The sequence below is a fragment of the Sphaerodactylus townsendi genome, linkage group LG01 (genome assembly GCF_021028975.2).
Source record: "Sphaerodactylus townsendi isolate TG3544 linkage group LG01, MPM_Stown_v2.3, whole genome shotgun sequence".
In the NCBI taxonomy this organism is placed as follows: domain Eukaryota; kingdom Metazoa; phylum Chordata; class Lepidosauria; order Squamata; family Sphaerodactylidae; genus Sphaerodactylus; species Sphaerodactylus townsendi.
Genome location: NC_059425.1, coordinates 15,084,334 through 15,096,712, shown reverse-complemented (window position 1 = coordinate 15,096,712; position 12,379 = coordinate 15,084,334). Strand labels below are relative to the sequence as shown.

Sequence of the window (12,379 nt, the reverse complement as noted above, 5' to 3'; positions counted from 1 at the left end):
CTCAGTGGGCAGGAAACTCTGTGCCTTTTGAGCATTTACTTTTGAATCCTGAAGGGGGTAGAACAGGGGTCTGCAACCTGCAGCTCTCCAGGTGTTCATGGACTACAATTCCCATCAGCCCCTGCCAACATGGCCATGCTGGCAGGGGCTGCTGGGATTTGTAGTCCATGAACATCTGGAAAGCCACAGGTTGCAGACCCCTGGGGTAGAAAGACATCCTATTGACCTGAAGCCGGGTGCAGATGGATCTGGTGGGCTATACCTGGTTAGAAGAAGAAGCATGTGCCATTTAGTGGCGTAGGAGGTTAAGAGCTCATGTGTCTAATCTGGAGGAACCGGGTTTGATTCCCAGCTCTGCCGCGTGAGCTGTGGAGGCTTATCTGGGGAATTCAGATTAGCCTGTGCACTCCCACACATGCCAGCTGGGTGACCTTGGGCTAGTCACAGCTTCTCAGAGCTCTCTCAGTCCCACCCACCTCACAGGGTGTTTGTTGTGAGGGGGGAAGGGCAAGGAGATTGTAAACCCCTTTGAGTCTCCTGCAGGAGAGAAAGGGGGATATTAATCTAAACTCTTCTTCTTCTTCTTCTTCTTCTTCTTCTTCTTCTTCTTCTTCTTCTTCTTCTTCTTCTTCTTCTTCTTCTTCTTCTTCTTCTTCTTAGTTGCAACCAAATCATGACAATGTCACCCTTGGGGTGCTCCTGGCAAGAGGTTTGCCGTTGCCTTCCTCCACATAGTGACCCTCCTCTTCCGTGGTGGTCCCCCGTCCAAGTACAGACCATAGCCAACCCTGCTTCACACCCAAGCTCTTACAAGGACAGGATAAGCTGATTAGGAGGTCACCAGAACTGTCTGAGCCCACTGAGTTACATTTTTTTCTCCAAGGAAACTTGTGTGCTACAAAGGGTTATGGAGAGAGCTTTAGGGATCACATCACATGAGGTGCCGACTTTCCACGATTTGAGACCTAAAAGACACCCAGAACTTTGCTGCATTGCAGAGGAAGATTGTTCATGGAAGACACAATGTTTTACGGGGAAAACATGCCCGCCATTATCGATCCTCTCCCTGAGGAATACTAATGGGACACACAGGGTTGTCTGAAATCATTCCTCTAAACTGAACTGCTCTGCGAGATATTTGCTAATGAGTTGTTCACATCTGTTTCCCTCTGATTTCTTTCTCTCTCACCACCTGCCCTGCAGATATTTCACTATGCAAAAGGCCAGCCGTACATAGATGACGTTGGGACATTCAAGGATCGCATCTCGTGGATCGGGGACCCCAGTTGGAAAGACGGCTCTATTGTCATTCACAACTTGGACTACACAGACAATGGAACTTTCACCTGTGACGTGAAGAACCCCCCTGACATTGTGGGGAAGTCATCTCAGGTTATACTCTATGTCTTTGAAAAAGGTAATGCCTCTCTATATGAAAAGGGTTTGAAACTATTGTTGTAAGATCCATGGAGAAACTGATGGGATTCATAAGATCGTTAAGGATATGAAAGACTGCATTTCCGAGATAAAACAGCCCAGTCTTTACATACAGGAAATGGACAAGATGTTAATGTCTTCATAACTATGAAGACACAACCCCTAGAGCAGTGGTTATCAACCTGGGGGTCGGGATCCCTTTGGGGGTCAAACAACCCTTTCACAAAGTTCACCTAAGACTCTCTGCATCAGTGTTCTCCATCTGTAAAATGGATAAATGTTAGGGTTGGGGGTCACCACAACATGAGGAACTGTATTAAAGGGTCGCGGCATTAGGAAGGTTGAGAACCACTGCCCTAGAGAATTACAGCACAAGACTTTTGTAGCTACAAATCTAAAAAGATGTTTTTTTAAAAAAAATGGAACCACAAAATGGCAACCAGGAAGCATTTTTGAGGCAGCGAGTGCAGACAAACGTGTTTTTTTTTTAATGTTGCAAAACAGGGGCTTGTGCAGAAAGGGCCGTAATGTCTACGAATTTGGATATCTCACACTGTTTAAATAACCTATAAAGTGTAAACCTTGTAAGTCTCACGACCTCTGTGGATTCAGATCCATGTTGCAAGGACAACTCCAGCTTCAGGGTCACCTGAGGAAAAAGGAAGGCCTGAATGTTACCGCGGGGTAACGGGTTAAGAGATTTAAGCCCAAAAAGCTCAACCCGACAAAGAATAAAATCAAAGAAATATTTTATTCAGGCCAACAACGGGCAAGACAGCATCAGAGGAGCCACGCTAAAATGGCTGCGGGTTCTTACTTTTATAGGATAAAGGCAGGTTACATCAAAATGGCGGAAAAGAATACACCCCAAAATGCCCTCATCATCAATCAATAATGTAGAAAGGTGGAGATTTTCCCTTTCCCCAAAACATTTGGGGCAGGCTAAAGCCCTTATTGGTAGATGTCAGTATTTCACCCTTTGACGTTTTCAAAGGGTGAGCCCTGTCTCACCTTATCAGTATTGTTCTTTGTTGCCCTATTTTCCAGACAAAGAGCCTAAACATTTTACCATGTTCATTACTCTGTATCAGAAAAGGGCAACCTCAAGGTACCGTTAGAGACATTGAGATCTCAAAAACAGTTTAGTTCACATATTCTGTGGAATTGAGAACAAGGGGCATTCTGCAGGGTTGCTCCAAATCTGGTTAGCAACAGTAAAAGAACAGTAAGCATGAAGGCCTGCATGAATTCTTTGGTCAGCAGCTTTGTGGTTGCCATCACCCCATTATAGGAAAACTAATGGGGGGAAAGGAGGACAGCCTTACTTATAGATAGAATTAAAACCCCTTTCCCTTTCTCTGCGCCTACATGAATGCAAATATAACAGATATAGCCATTTTATCTGAATGTACATAGTCCAAGTCACACCTTCTGTCTTCCACTGACTTGGCCTCCATCCAATGCAGGAACACCCAATCAAAGCACTCCTGACATGTGACCATCCAGCCTCTGTTTAAAAACCTCCAAGGAAGGAGACTCCACCACTCTCCGAGGCAGTGAATTCCACTGTCAAACAAGCCAGGCTGACGGTCAGGAAGTTCTTCCTGATGTTTAGGTGGAATCTCTTTTCCTGCACCTTGACTCCATTACTCCGTATCCTAGTCTCTGAGGCAGCAGAAAACAAGCTTGCTCCCTCTTCGACATGGCATCCCTTCAAATATTTAAACATAGCTATCATGTCATCCCTTATCCTTCGCTTCTCCAGACTAAACATCCTCTCTTCGTAGGGCATGGATTCCAGACCTTTTACCATTTTGGTTGCCCTCCTCTGGACCAATTCCAGCTTGTCAATATCCTTCTTAAATTAGTACCCCTGACTCACATCCTTTGGCTCATGCCTTGTTTTCATCCTACTACTAAGAAGATGTAATTGTCCAAGTCCTTTGCCTAATTCTTAGCTCCAGCCAGGAAACATTCCACAGTACAGAAAGGTCTTTGCCAGCAACTTAGTGTGATTATAGTCTTCACTTCGGACAAGCTTATCAGAAGCCTTTCAAAACCTCATACAGAAGGCAGAACGCGAGAGTGTTTCTCCCGAAAATACAACATAGTTATGAGCAGATGATGTGTACATTGGTAGAGTTCCCAGGTCCTTCCTGGCAATTGGTGGGAGCCCCAGGGGCCGGGGTGGAGATCCACACACCCAGCACAATGATGTCACTTCCGGGTGTACCTGGAAGTACTGGCATCACACTGGGAGTTTTGGAAGGCAAGTGCTAGCAGCTAAAGCATCCCAGGCGCCATGCTGGCACTTCCAGGACAACCCGGAAGTGATGTCATCGTGCTGGGCACATGGATCACTCCACCCCTTTGGCCGGCCTGCTTCTACCCATTCACTGAGGATCGGAGGGCAGCCCAGTCGATTGGTGGGTGATTGCCCGCCATTACCAGGAATATGGGAACTCTATACATTGAGCACATAGCCTTATACTGTGTCAGACCATTGGGCTACCCAGGTCAGTATTGTCTACTCTGATTGGCAGCAGCTATCTAAAGTCTCAGCTGCAGGCCTTTCACCTCATCCTTTTAACTGAAGATGCTGAGGAGCAGCAGTGGCGCAGTCAGTGGTGGGATCCAAAAATTTTAGTAACAGGTTCCCATGGTGGTGGGATTCAAACTGTGGCGTAGCACCAATGGGGCTGGGCGGGGCACGACAGGGGCGTGGCCGGGCATTCCGGGGGCGGGGCATTGCTGGGCGGGGCTGTGGCAAGGACGCAGCCGCCATGCCGCCCGATCGCTTGGGCGGGGAAATGAATGCACGCGAAGCGCAGGCCTGCCCACGCTGACGCCCGGGTGCACGCCTCCTGCTAGACTGCTTCAAGTTCTGCGCACTACTGCTGAGAGGAGGGGCGTAACTAAGGCAAAAATCACGTGGCAAAATCACCCATTAGTAAACCCCTCTCGGCACACACAAATAATTGGTAACCTACTCTCGGGAACCTGTGAGAACCTGCTGGATCCCATCTCTGGGTGTAGTGGTTAAGAGCAGGTGCATTCTAATCTGAAGGAAACGGGTTTGATTCCCCGCTCTGCCGTCTGAGCTGTGGAGGCTTATCTGGGGAATTCAGATGAGCCTGGGCACTCCCACACACGCCAGCTGGGTGACCTTGGGCTAGTCACAGCTTTTAGGAGCCCCACTCACCTCTCTCAGCCTCACCCACCCCACCCTTTGTTGTGGGGGGGGGGGGAAGGGAAAGGAGATTGTGAGCCCCTTCGAGTCTCCTGCAGGAGAGAAAGAGGGGATATAAATCCAAACTCTTCTGAGGAGGAGGAGGAGTGAACCTGGGACGTTCTGCATATAAAGTATGCGAATAGGTACGAAATGCCTTCTACTGAGTCATACCCTTGATCTACCCAGATCAATTTTTCCTACTCTGACTGGCGGAGGCTCTGCAGGGTCCCAGGCAGAGGCCATTCTCATCAGCCGTTACCTGATCCTTCTAACTGCAGACGCCAGAGGCTGAACCTGGGGGATGATCTGTATGCCACACAGACACTCTACCACTGTGTTACGGCTCATCCCCTGCCAGGGAAATAAATTTAGATGATGATCTTGGCCGTGCTCCACTGGGGCTGATTGACGAAGCGCAATTAAGGCTACGGCAAGCAGAAGGCAGAGCAGCTATTCTAATCTGCCCAACGAAAACAGCAAGTTCGGTTTTTGCAGAGAGTAGCCTGCCTGATGCCAGCATGCAGGGAAGAGGGGAATTATCAGGAGACTTAAAGGGAAAGGCTTCATGGTATATCTGTTTATCAGCAACGAAGAAGAAGAGTTTGGGTTTATACCCCACCTTTCTCTTCTGTAAGGAGACTGGAGGTGGCTGACAAGCTCCTTTCCCTTCCTCTACCCGTTAACAGACACCTGGTGAGGTGGGTGGGGCTGAGAGAGTTCTGAGAGAACTGTGACTAGCTACAATATACAAACGCGTTGCATCAACCGCTTTTATATATGTGCATCACAAACAACAATAAAGTGCATAAATAGTGAAGTTCAGTGCAAAACACAACAAACAGTGCACTTCTTACAGCAATACCGCATATATAAAAGCGGTTGATGCAATGCGTTTGTGGTACAGCAGTGGTACAGCAGTGGCGTAGGAGGTTAAGAGCTCGTGTATCTAATCTGGAGGAACCGGGTTTGATTCTCCGCTCTGCCGCCTGAGCTGTGGAGGCTTATCTGGGGAATTCAGATTAGCCTGTACACTCCCACACACGCCAGCTGGGTGACCTTGGGCTAGTCACAGCTTCTCGGAGCTCCCTCAGCCCCACCTACCTCACAGGGTGTTTGTTGTGAGGGGGGAAGGGCAAGGAGATTGTAAGCCCCTTTGAGTCTCCTACAGGAGAGAAAGGGGGGATATAAATCCAAACTCTTCTTCTTCTTCTTATTGTAGTTCGTTTCAACGTTGCATTTAGAGAGTTGATTAGAACTGTGACTAGCCCAAGGCCACCCAGCAGGAATGTAGGAGTGCGGAAACACATCTGGTTCACCAGGTAAGCCTCTTGCCACTCAGGCGGAGGAGTGGGGAATCAAACCCGGTTCTCCAGATTAGAATCCACCTGCTCTTAACCACTACACCACGCCAGATGGAGGGAATACAAGTTGAGTGTGCACAGAAGGTGAAGGAATTCCCAGCGTGCATTTCCTAGCTATTCCACTGGGCTTTTCCAGGAGGCCAGCCGGACTGATATCCATCTTCATTGGCCTCCCAGGGGATATCTTATTTAAGTCGCCATCTTGCTTGTTTTAGCTGTTTTAGCCGCGGTTATATTGCAGTGGTGTTTTCATAACGTTTTAAGGATTTTATTGCTGTTTTAACTGTGTTTCTGCTATCTGGCCGCCCTGAGCCCTTCGGGACGGGCGGGTTAAAAACCCAATGCATAAATGAATAAACAGAGACCTCCTTTTCTCCAGTGCCTATCAGGTACGGCGTGGTTTTGGGAGCCGTCATCGGAGGTGTCCTGGGTGTGGTCCTCGTCGCCTTGTTGCTGATCTATCTCTGCAGGTGCTGCTGGCTGAGAAGGCAGGCTACGCTGCAACGGAGACTCAGGTGAAGCTTGAAGCTCAGTAGGACGGCAGAAGGCGAGAGGGTTACTATGATGTGAGACGGAAACAGTCAGTGTGGCGTGTTGTAGTGTTTAGAGTAGGGGTGCTCAATGGGTGCCATAATACCCACCAACCCCTTTTCTGGTGCCGGCTAAATATTTTTAGAAAGCGGGCAAAAACTAAACCACAGCCCGGGAATCCCACAGCAGCCGGTCAATTCCAACTGTGAAAGCCTTTGACAATACAATCCGCAGAGTTTAAAGCGGAGTCACTCTGGCAAGATGAGAAGATCTAGTAGTCTTCTTGCACTCACTGCAGCCTCCTAGCACCTTTGGAAAAGATTACTCTCCACGCAAGATGTTCCTTCTATAGGAAGGTTTGACTTTAGCAGTTGCAAGGTTACACAAGTCTATGCTATACAAGACTATACAGAACTCTTCAACAAGAATACAGTGAACACGCACACTGAACTTAAACACTCAGCTCAGACTGAGAACTTGGCATATACAATGCATTGCTTCTTATGCATCCAACAGCAGGATATTTCCCCCCACCCTGGCAACAGCCTCTCATTGTGTTTTCCAACCTTTTCGATGTCACGGTGCCCTTGACCTCACTCTTCATATCTCACAGTACCCCTGCCATCCTCCCCCCACCTTCCCCTCCCAGTTCCCCTGCTTGCCACCTCCCACCTTCCCCTCCCAGAGTGAAGGGAAGCACGGGGGTGGGGGGAAAATGGCTGCTGACCTTGCAGCAGGCCCTGCCCCCTGGGTCAGCTCCATATCCTTGCTGGTGCCGGTGGGAGACACTGCAAAAGTGAGGGGGGCCGGTAGCATTGCCATGGTACCCCTGGGACATGCTCATAGCACCCCAGGGTACCACGGAACCCTGGTTGGGAATCGCTGGTCTAGAGTCACAGTTGAGCTCACCAATCACGTTAAAGGTTAACTGTAGCCACTTGTCCCCAGGCTGACTGTCTCTGGCCTCTGTGTTGGGCAAACTTCTGCTGACTAGAAGATGAACCTTTTGTGAACCCTTTCTTTTTTATATCATGACAAATGCAACTTATTAAAAAGCTGCCGATTAGATCTTTGTTGGCCAATCAGAAGGCTTGTTGGGCAATAGCCCAACTTTGTAGAAATACTTAGTGGGCGCCATGGGGCCCACAGGCTCCATGTGGGGGATGCCTGACTTGTTAAATAAATAAATACCCCCCACACCCTCTCCCTTTCTAAAAGCATCAGTGATTCTTCATTTAGAAACTAAAATCCTTACAGCTCTGCAGTTCCCAGGGGTCTTCGCACAGAAACGTGGGGCATTTGCCTCCAAATTTCAGGACCCACTCAAAGACGCACCCGTTGAGCTGTTTTCGTTCAAGCGTTCAAGAGTGCATCTGGGGAGTGACCTGCTTTTATCTTCGTTTTATTTTAGTGCTATGGAGAAAGGCAGGCTGAGACTGGGCAAGGATTCGTCCAAACGAAGTCGCCAGGTAAGTGAGAGGAAGGCCGGAATTGCACCGAAAAACCTGTGAAAGGTGGTAGCGGGAGATCTCCTGGGATTATAACTGATGTCTAGAAAATAGAGATTAGTCCACCTGGAGAAAATGGCTGCTTTGGAAGGTGGACTCTGTGGCATTCCCTCCCAAATTCTGCCCACCTCAGGCAGTGGTGTAGCTATAAGAGGGCGGGGGGGCATGCCACGCACCGGGCGTGCACCGGTGGGTCACATGGGGGGCGGAAAATTACCCCCTTCCCCCTTGCCCTGCCCCGCCAGTCTGGAAAAAAATGGGGGGGGGGGACATTGACATATCACCGTATCTGCTTCAACTATAAGCCTAATGGAACAGCTCTGCCTTACAGGCCTTGTGGAATTGCGTTAAATCCCACAGGGCTCTGGCCTCTCCTCCTTACCCAATGTACGCCCTCCCCAAATTTCCATGAATTTTCCAGCCCAAGTTGGCAACCCGGCAAGTGCAGCCCAGTAAACCCCACTTTGCACCCAGAAGATGAGAGCTGAGTGGCAGAGGTGTACCGGGGGTAAATGGCGCCTGGAGATAAATTGTCTCCGGGATGCCTCCCAGGCTCTGCCCCCCCACCCCAGCTCCGCCCCTGATGCCCCCAGGCTCCACCCCCCACATCTGCTGCCCTCAACCCCGCCCATGTCACCATGGACATGGGCAAGGTCGAGGGTGGCCAACTCCCCCCCCCCAGACTCCCCCTGCCGGCTGGGCTCCCAGCCGGCAGCCAGCAGTCCCTTCTGACCTCCCTTCCGGGCAGGCCAGAAGAGACTGCAGTCCCAGACTCAGAGACCTGCTTTTATAAGCACTGAGGCCAGGGGGTAAGGCTTGGGGAGCAGGAAGGGGTGGGGGAAGTCCGTGGCACCCTAAGAACATAAGAACATAAGAACAAGCCAGCTGGATCAGACCAGAGTCCATCTAGTCCAGCTCTCTGCTACTCGCAGTGGCCCACCAGGTGCCTTTGGGAGCTCACATGCAGGATGTAAAAGCAATGGCCTTCTGCGGCCCATGGGGGGGGGGGGTTGAGGGCGCTTGGAGCAGCAGAAAGTCCTGCTGCCTCGTCGTTTTTGCGTGCCTTGACCCTGTCCATGTGTCACTGATATGGGCGGGGTCAGTAGGTTCTTGGATACAATGAGGCAGCAGGACTTCCTGGTCACTGGAGGGCCAATTTTGCGCCCCCCATGTGACCAGAAGAGTGGTGCCCAGGGACAAGGGTGGTGCCCTTGTCCTTAGGTAGATACGCCACTGCTGAGTGGCATGAGAGCTACTGCCAAATATCCTTGTATACAGATCCCCCTCTCTGCGATGTCTGTTCAATCGTCCGTTTCCTGTTATTCCCTCGTAAACCTCTCCCGGATTCTTCTTTATTCTCCCCGCCAGGCTCCAGTCCTATATGCCATGCTGGACCACAGTCGCCTCACCAAGTCTGCCAGCGAGAAGAAGTCCAAGGGAGGCCTGTGCGACACCCGCAAGGACCGGAAATAGCGGTTAGCAGGCAGGAAAGGTACCCAAAAGAAGGCGGGCGAGAAGAAGGTCATCATGACCATCGAGATGGAACTGAAGAAGGACCAGCTCGAGGCGGGAGGCCTCAAACCCGCAGTCAAGTCCCCCAGCAAGAACAGCCTCAAAAACGCCCTCATGAACATCATCAAAAGCGATTCGGAAAAGTGATGCAGAACAATATGAATATCCTAGCCCTTAATTTCCTCAGAAGTGGGGCCTGTGATCGTTCCCTTTTAACCGTGCTTTGGTGCTCTGCCTGGCCTATCCAGTCAGGGGCTGAAGGGATTTTGGTACATTCCTGCCCAAGCCGGCTTGATCTCCATCCCTCTCTCTCTTCTAACTTTGACAGAAAGGCCTCCACAGTATGATATGTTTATACAAAGCACAGGGCACCTCCATGCTTAACTCTATTAACAATCTCTCAGACTTTGTGTATTCATAGGAGGAGGCAAACTGAGGCCAGATCGTCACTGGCAAGGAACCAACCTGCCGTCTCCCCATGTTAGGAGCCTCTTTGTTTGCCTGAAAAGTCAGGGGAAAACTGGGCCTGTCTTGGGACACCATTCTGGCCAACCTTTGCTAAGGTTGAGGGCTTGCATCACTGCCGCCAACAATATCTGAGGTAGAATACTGTGTGGTCCTGGTAATACCAAAGCCCCCTTGTGAAAAATGAGGAGGGAGTTGTGGATGCAGGGAATACATCAAGAACTTTGGTCCTTCCGGACAGAGTTCAGGTCTTCCATTTGGGGTGACCATTCGCCAAACTCCCATCAGCCACTGGGTCTGATACAGTGCCATAAGGACTGGATAGTTATGTGTCCCATTCCATTAGCATCTTTTCCAACACCCTAGCCTTCAAACATCGATAAAAAGATACCCTGATTTTACAAACAAGGTACCTTTCCTGCATGATCAGCTGTGACAACCTCTTCCGCTTGGTGTTTTCCAAGCACAGGTGTAATTTTTCTTTTCCTTTTTAATCCAAAGACCAGAAACACATGCATATATTACATGCATATATTATATTCAAGAGGATGGTTTAATTCCCTTCTATCGCTTCTGGGTTTTTCACTTCCTGCCAGACCAACAACACTTGGTTGCCAGAATCTTAAGCTCAGTGAAAGAAAATGGATGCAATATGAATTTTTTTCATAATATTTTGTTGGCACCTCATACTGACTTTTCTTTCTCGGGTCCAACTTTTCTTTGACCCATTCCCTACAAATAAACAAAGCCAAGGTATTAAAATAATACCGGTGAAATCCACCCATTTTCACTACCGACTTTGCAACAGAATTTCACTTGTGGCAAATTTGGAGTTTCCCGACAGAGTGAAACATCTGAGAACTTTCGAGGGAAACCAGAAGCGCAGCAACAAGACCCACGAAATTTCTCAGTGGAGGGGTTTCGCACATCTCCTGGTTTTCTCCAAACTTTGCTGGGATTGAAATTCGGGCAGTTCCCGCTCGCTGGAAACATTTGAAGAATTCTGGGGCAAGCAGGCAGAGTTTTGATACGCAAACATTTCTCAGGCGGGTTTTCACACACTGCTTTGGAAGAGTTCGCCAGTTGATGCAAACATTCGTGAGATTTCCTTCCATCCAAGAAATGTTCCAACTTGTCCCGCTTTTTCTGACAACTTTGAAGGGAATTAAGCCATTCTTGGACGTGCCCCTCCCTATAGTGGTTATACCTGACAGCGTGATGTTCAGTCTAAAGGAGGATTACTATTATTATTTTTAACTACTGATATGTTCGTGAAAGTCTTTCTCGCCCTGCTCCTCTCCCTGTGACTGAATATCACATGACGTCACATGGTTAACATCCTGAGGCAGTAGTCTATCCCGTCTTTCTCTGTTTTCAAATTAATTGCCGTTGCCAATGACAACAAGCTCATAACAACACACAGTGGCCCAGTGGGTGCCAAGTGAAAACTTTGTGGAGGGCAAGTGTTCCACTAGGCCACCAAAGCGCCACGCCAAATGGGTCACACCACTTCAGCTGGAACATTACCACAGCATCAACTATACTGTACATGCATCCTCTCCTCGTGATGTCTGAGATCCCCCCCGCTCCATCAATTGTGCGTGGAGGGGTTTCACAACATCAGTACACCGCAGAATCTAACAAGGAGGTTGGTCTCCACAGCAATGTATATAGCACACCATACAGCCACCTTCTGTGTAGTATATAATGTTGTCAGCGAGTAGTCCTGGTAGCCTAAACTGCATTTTAAGTTAAAACACACGTACAGAGTTATATATGGGTAATCTAGTTCTCCCACATACCCTATACACACACTTTTTTTCCCGGTGCCTTTTCTCAACTTTGTGTACATTCTTTCAAAAACTGCAGCAACAACCAAAAAAAAAAAAATGACGCAATTTTAAAAAGTTAATAATAAAAGACTTACATTTCTATACAGCTCTGGTCTCCTTTCTGTTATGGGATCCTGTTGCAAATAAAGCAGCTTAAAGCAGAGGTCGGCATCTGAGGGGCAAAGGGCAAAACAGAAGGAATATCACTTGGTCTATACAAGAGTCCCCAGGAAGTCTTCAGAATTATGGCATAGAGTGGGACAGCCACAAAATGGCTGCCACAGCTTAGAATCATAGAGTTGGAAGGGACCCCAAGGGCCATCAAGTCCACCCCCCTGCAATGTAGGAACACACAATCAAAGCACTCCTGAGATATGTTCATCCAGCCTCTGTTTACAAACCTCAAACAAAGGAGAGTCTCCACAACTCTCCGATGCAGCGAATTCCACTGTCGAACAGCCCTGACCGTCAGGAAGTTCTTCCTATTGTTTAGGCAGCTTA

The 12,379-nt window shown here is 48.9% G+C and overlaps 1 protein-coding gene across 1 annotated transcript in view; it reads left to right on the top strand.

Annotated features, from left to right (window-relative positions):
- The window catches only part of MPZ (myelin protein zero), a 32,256-nt gene extending 20,274 nt beyond the window's left edge, over positions 1-11,982 (top strand). The window contains exons 3-6 of the mRNA XM_048511668.1: positions 1,204-1,417; positions 6,410-6,545; positions 7,973-8,030; positions 9,438-11,982. Coding sequence (XP_048367625.1) covers positions 1,204-1,417; positions 6,410-6,545; positions 7,973-8,030; positions 9,438-9,542 — 513 coding nt within the window. The 3' untranslated portion in view covers positions 9,543-11,982. The remainder of the gene's footprint in view (positions 1-1,203; positions 1,418-6,409; positions 6,546-7,972; positions 8,031-9,437) is intronic.
- The last annotated feature ends 397 nt before the right edge of the window (positions 11,983-12,379 follow it).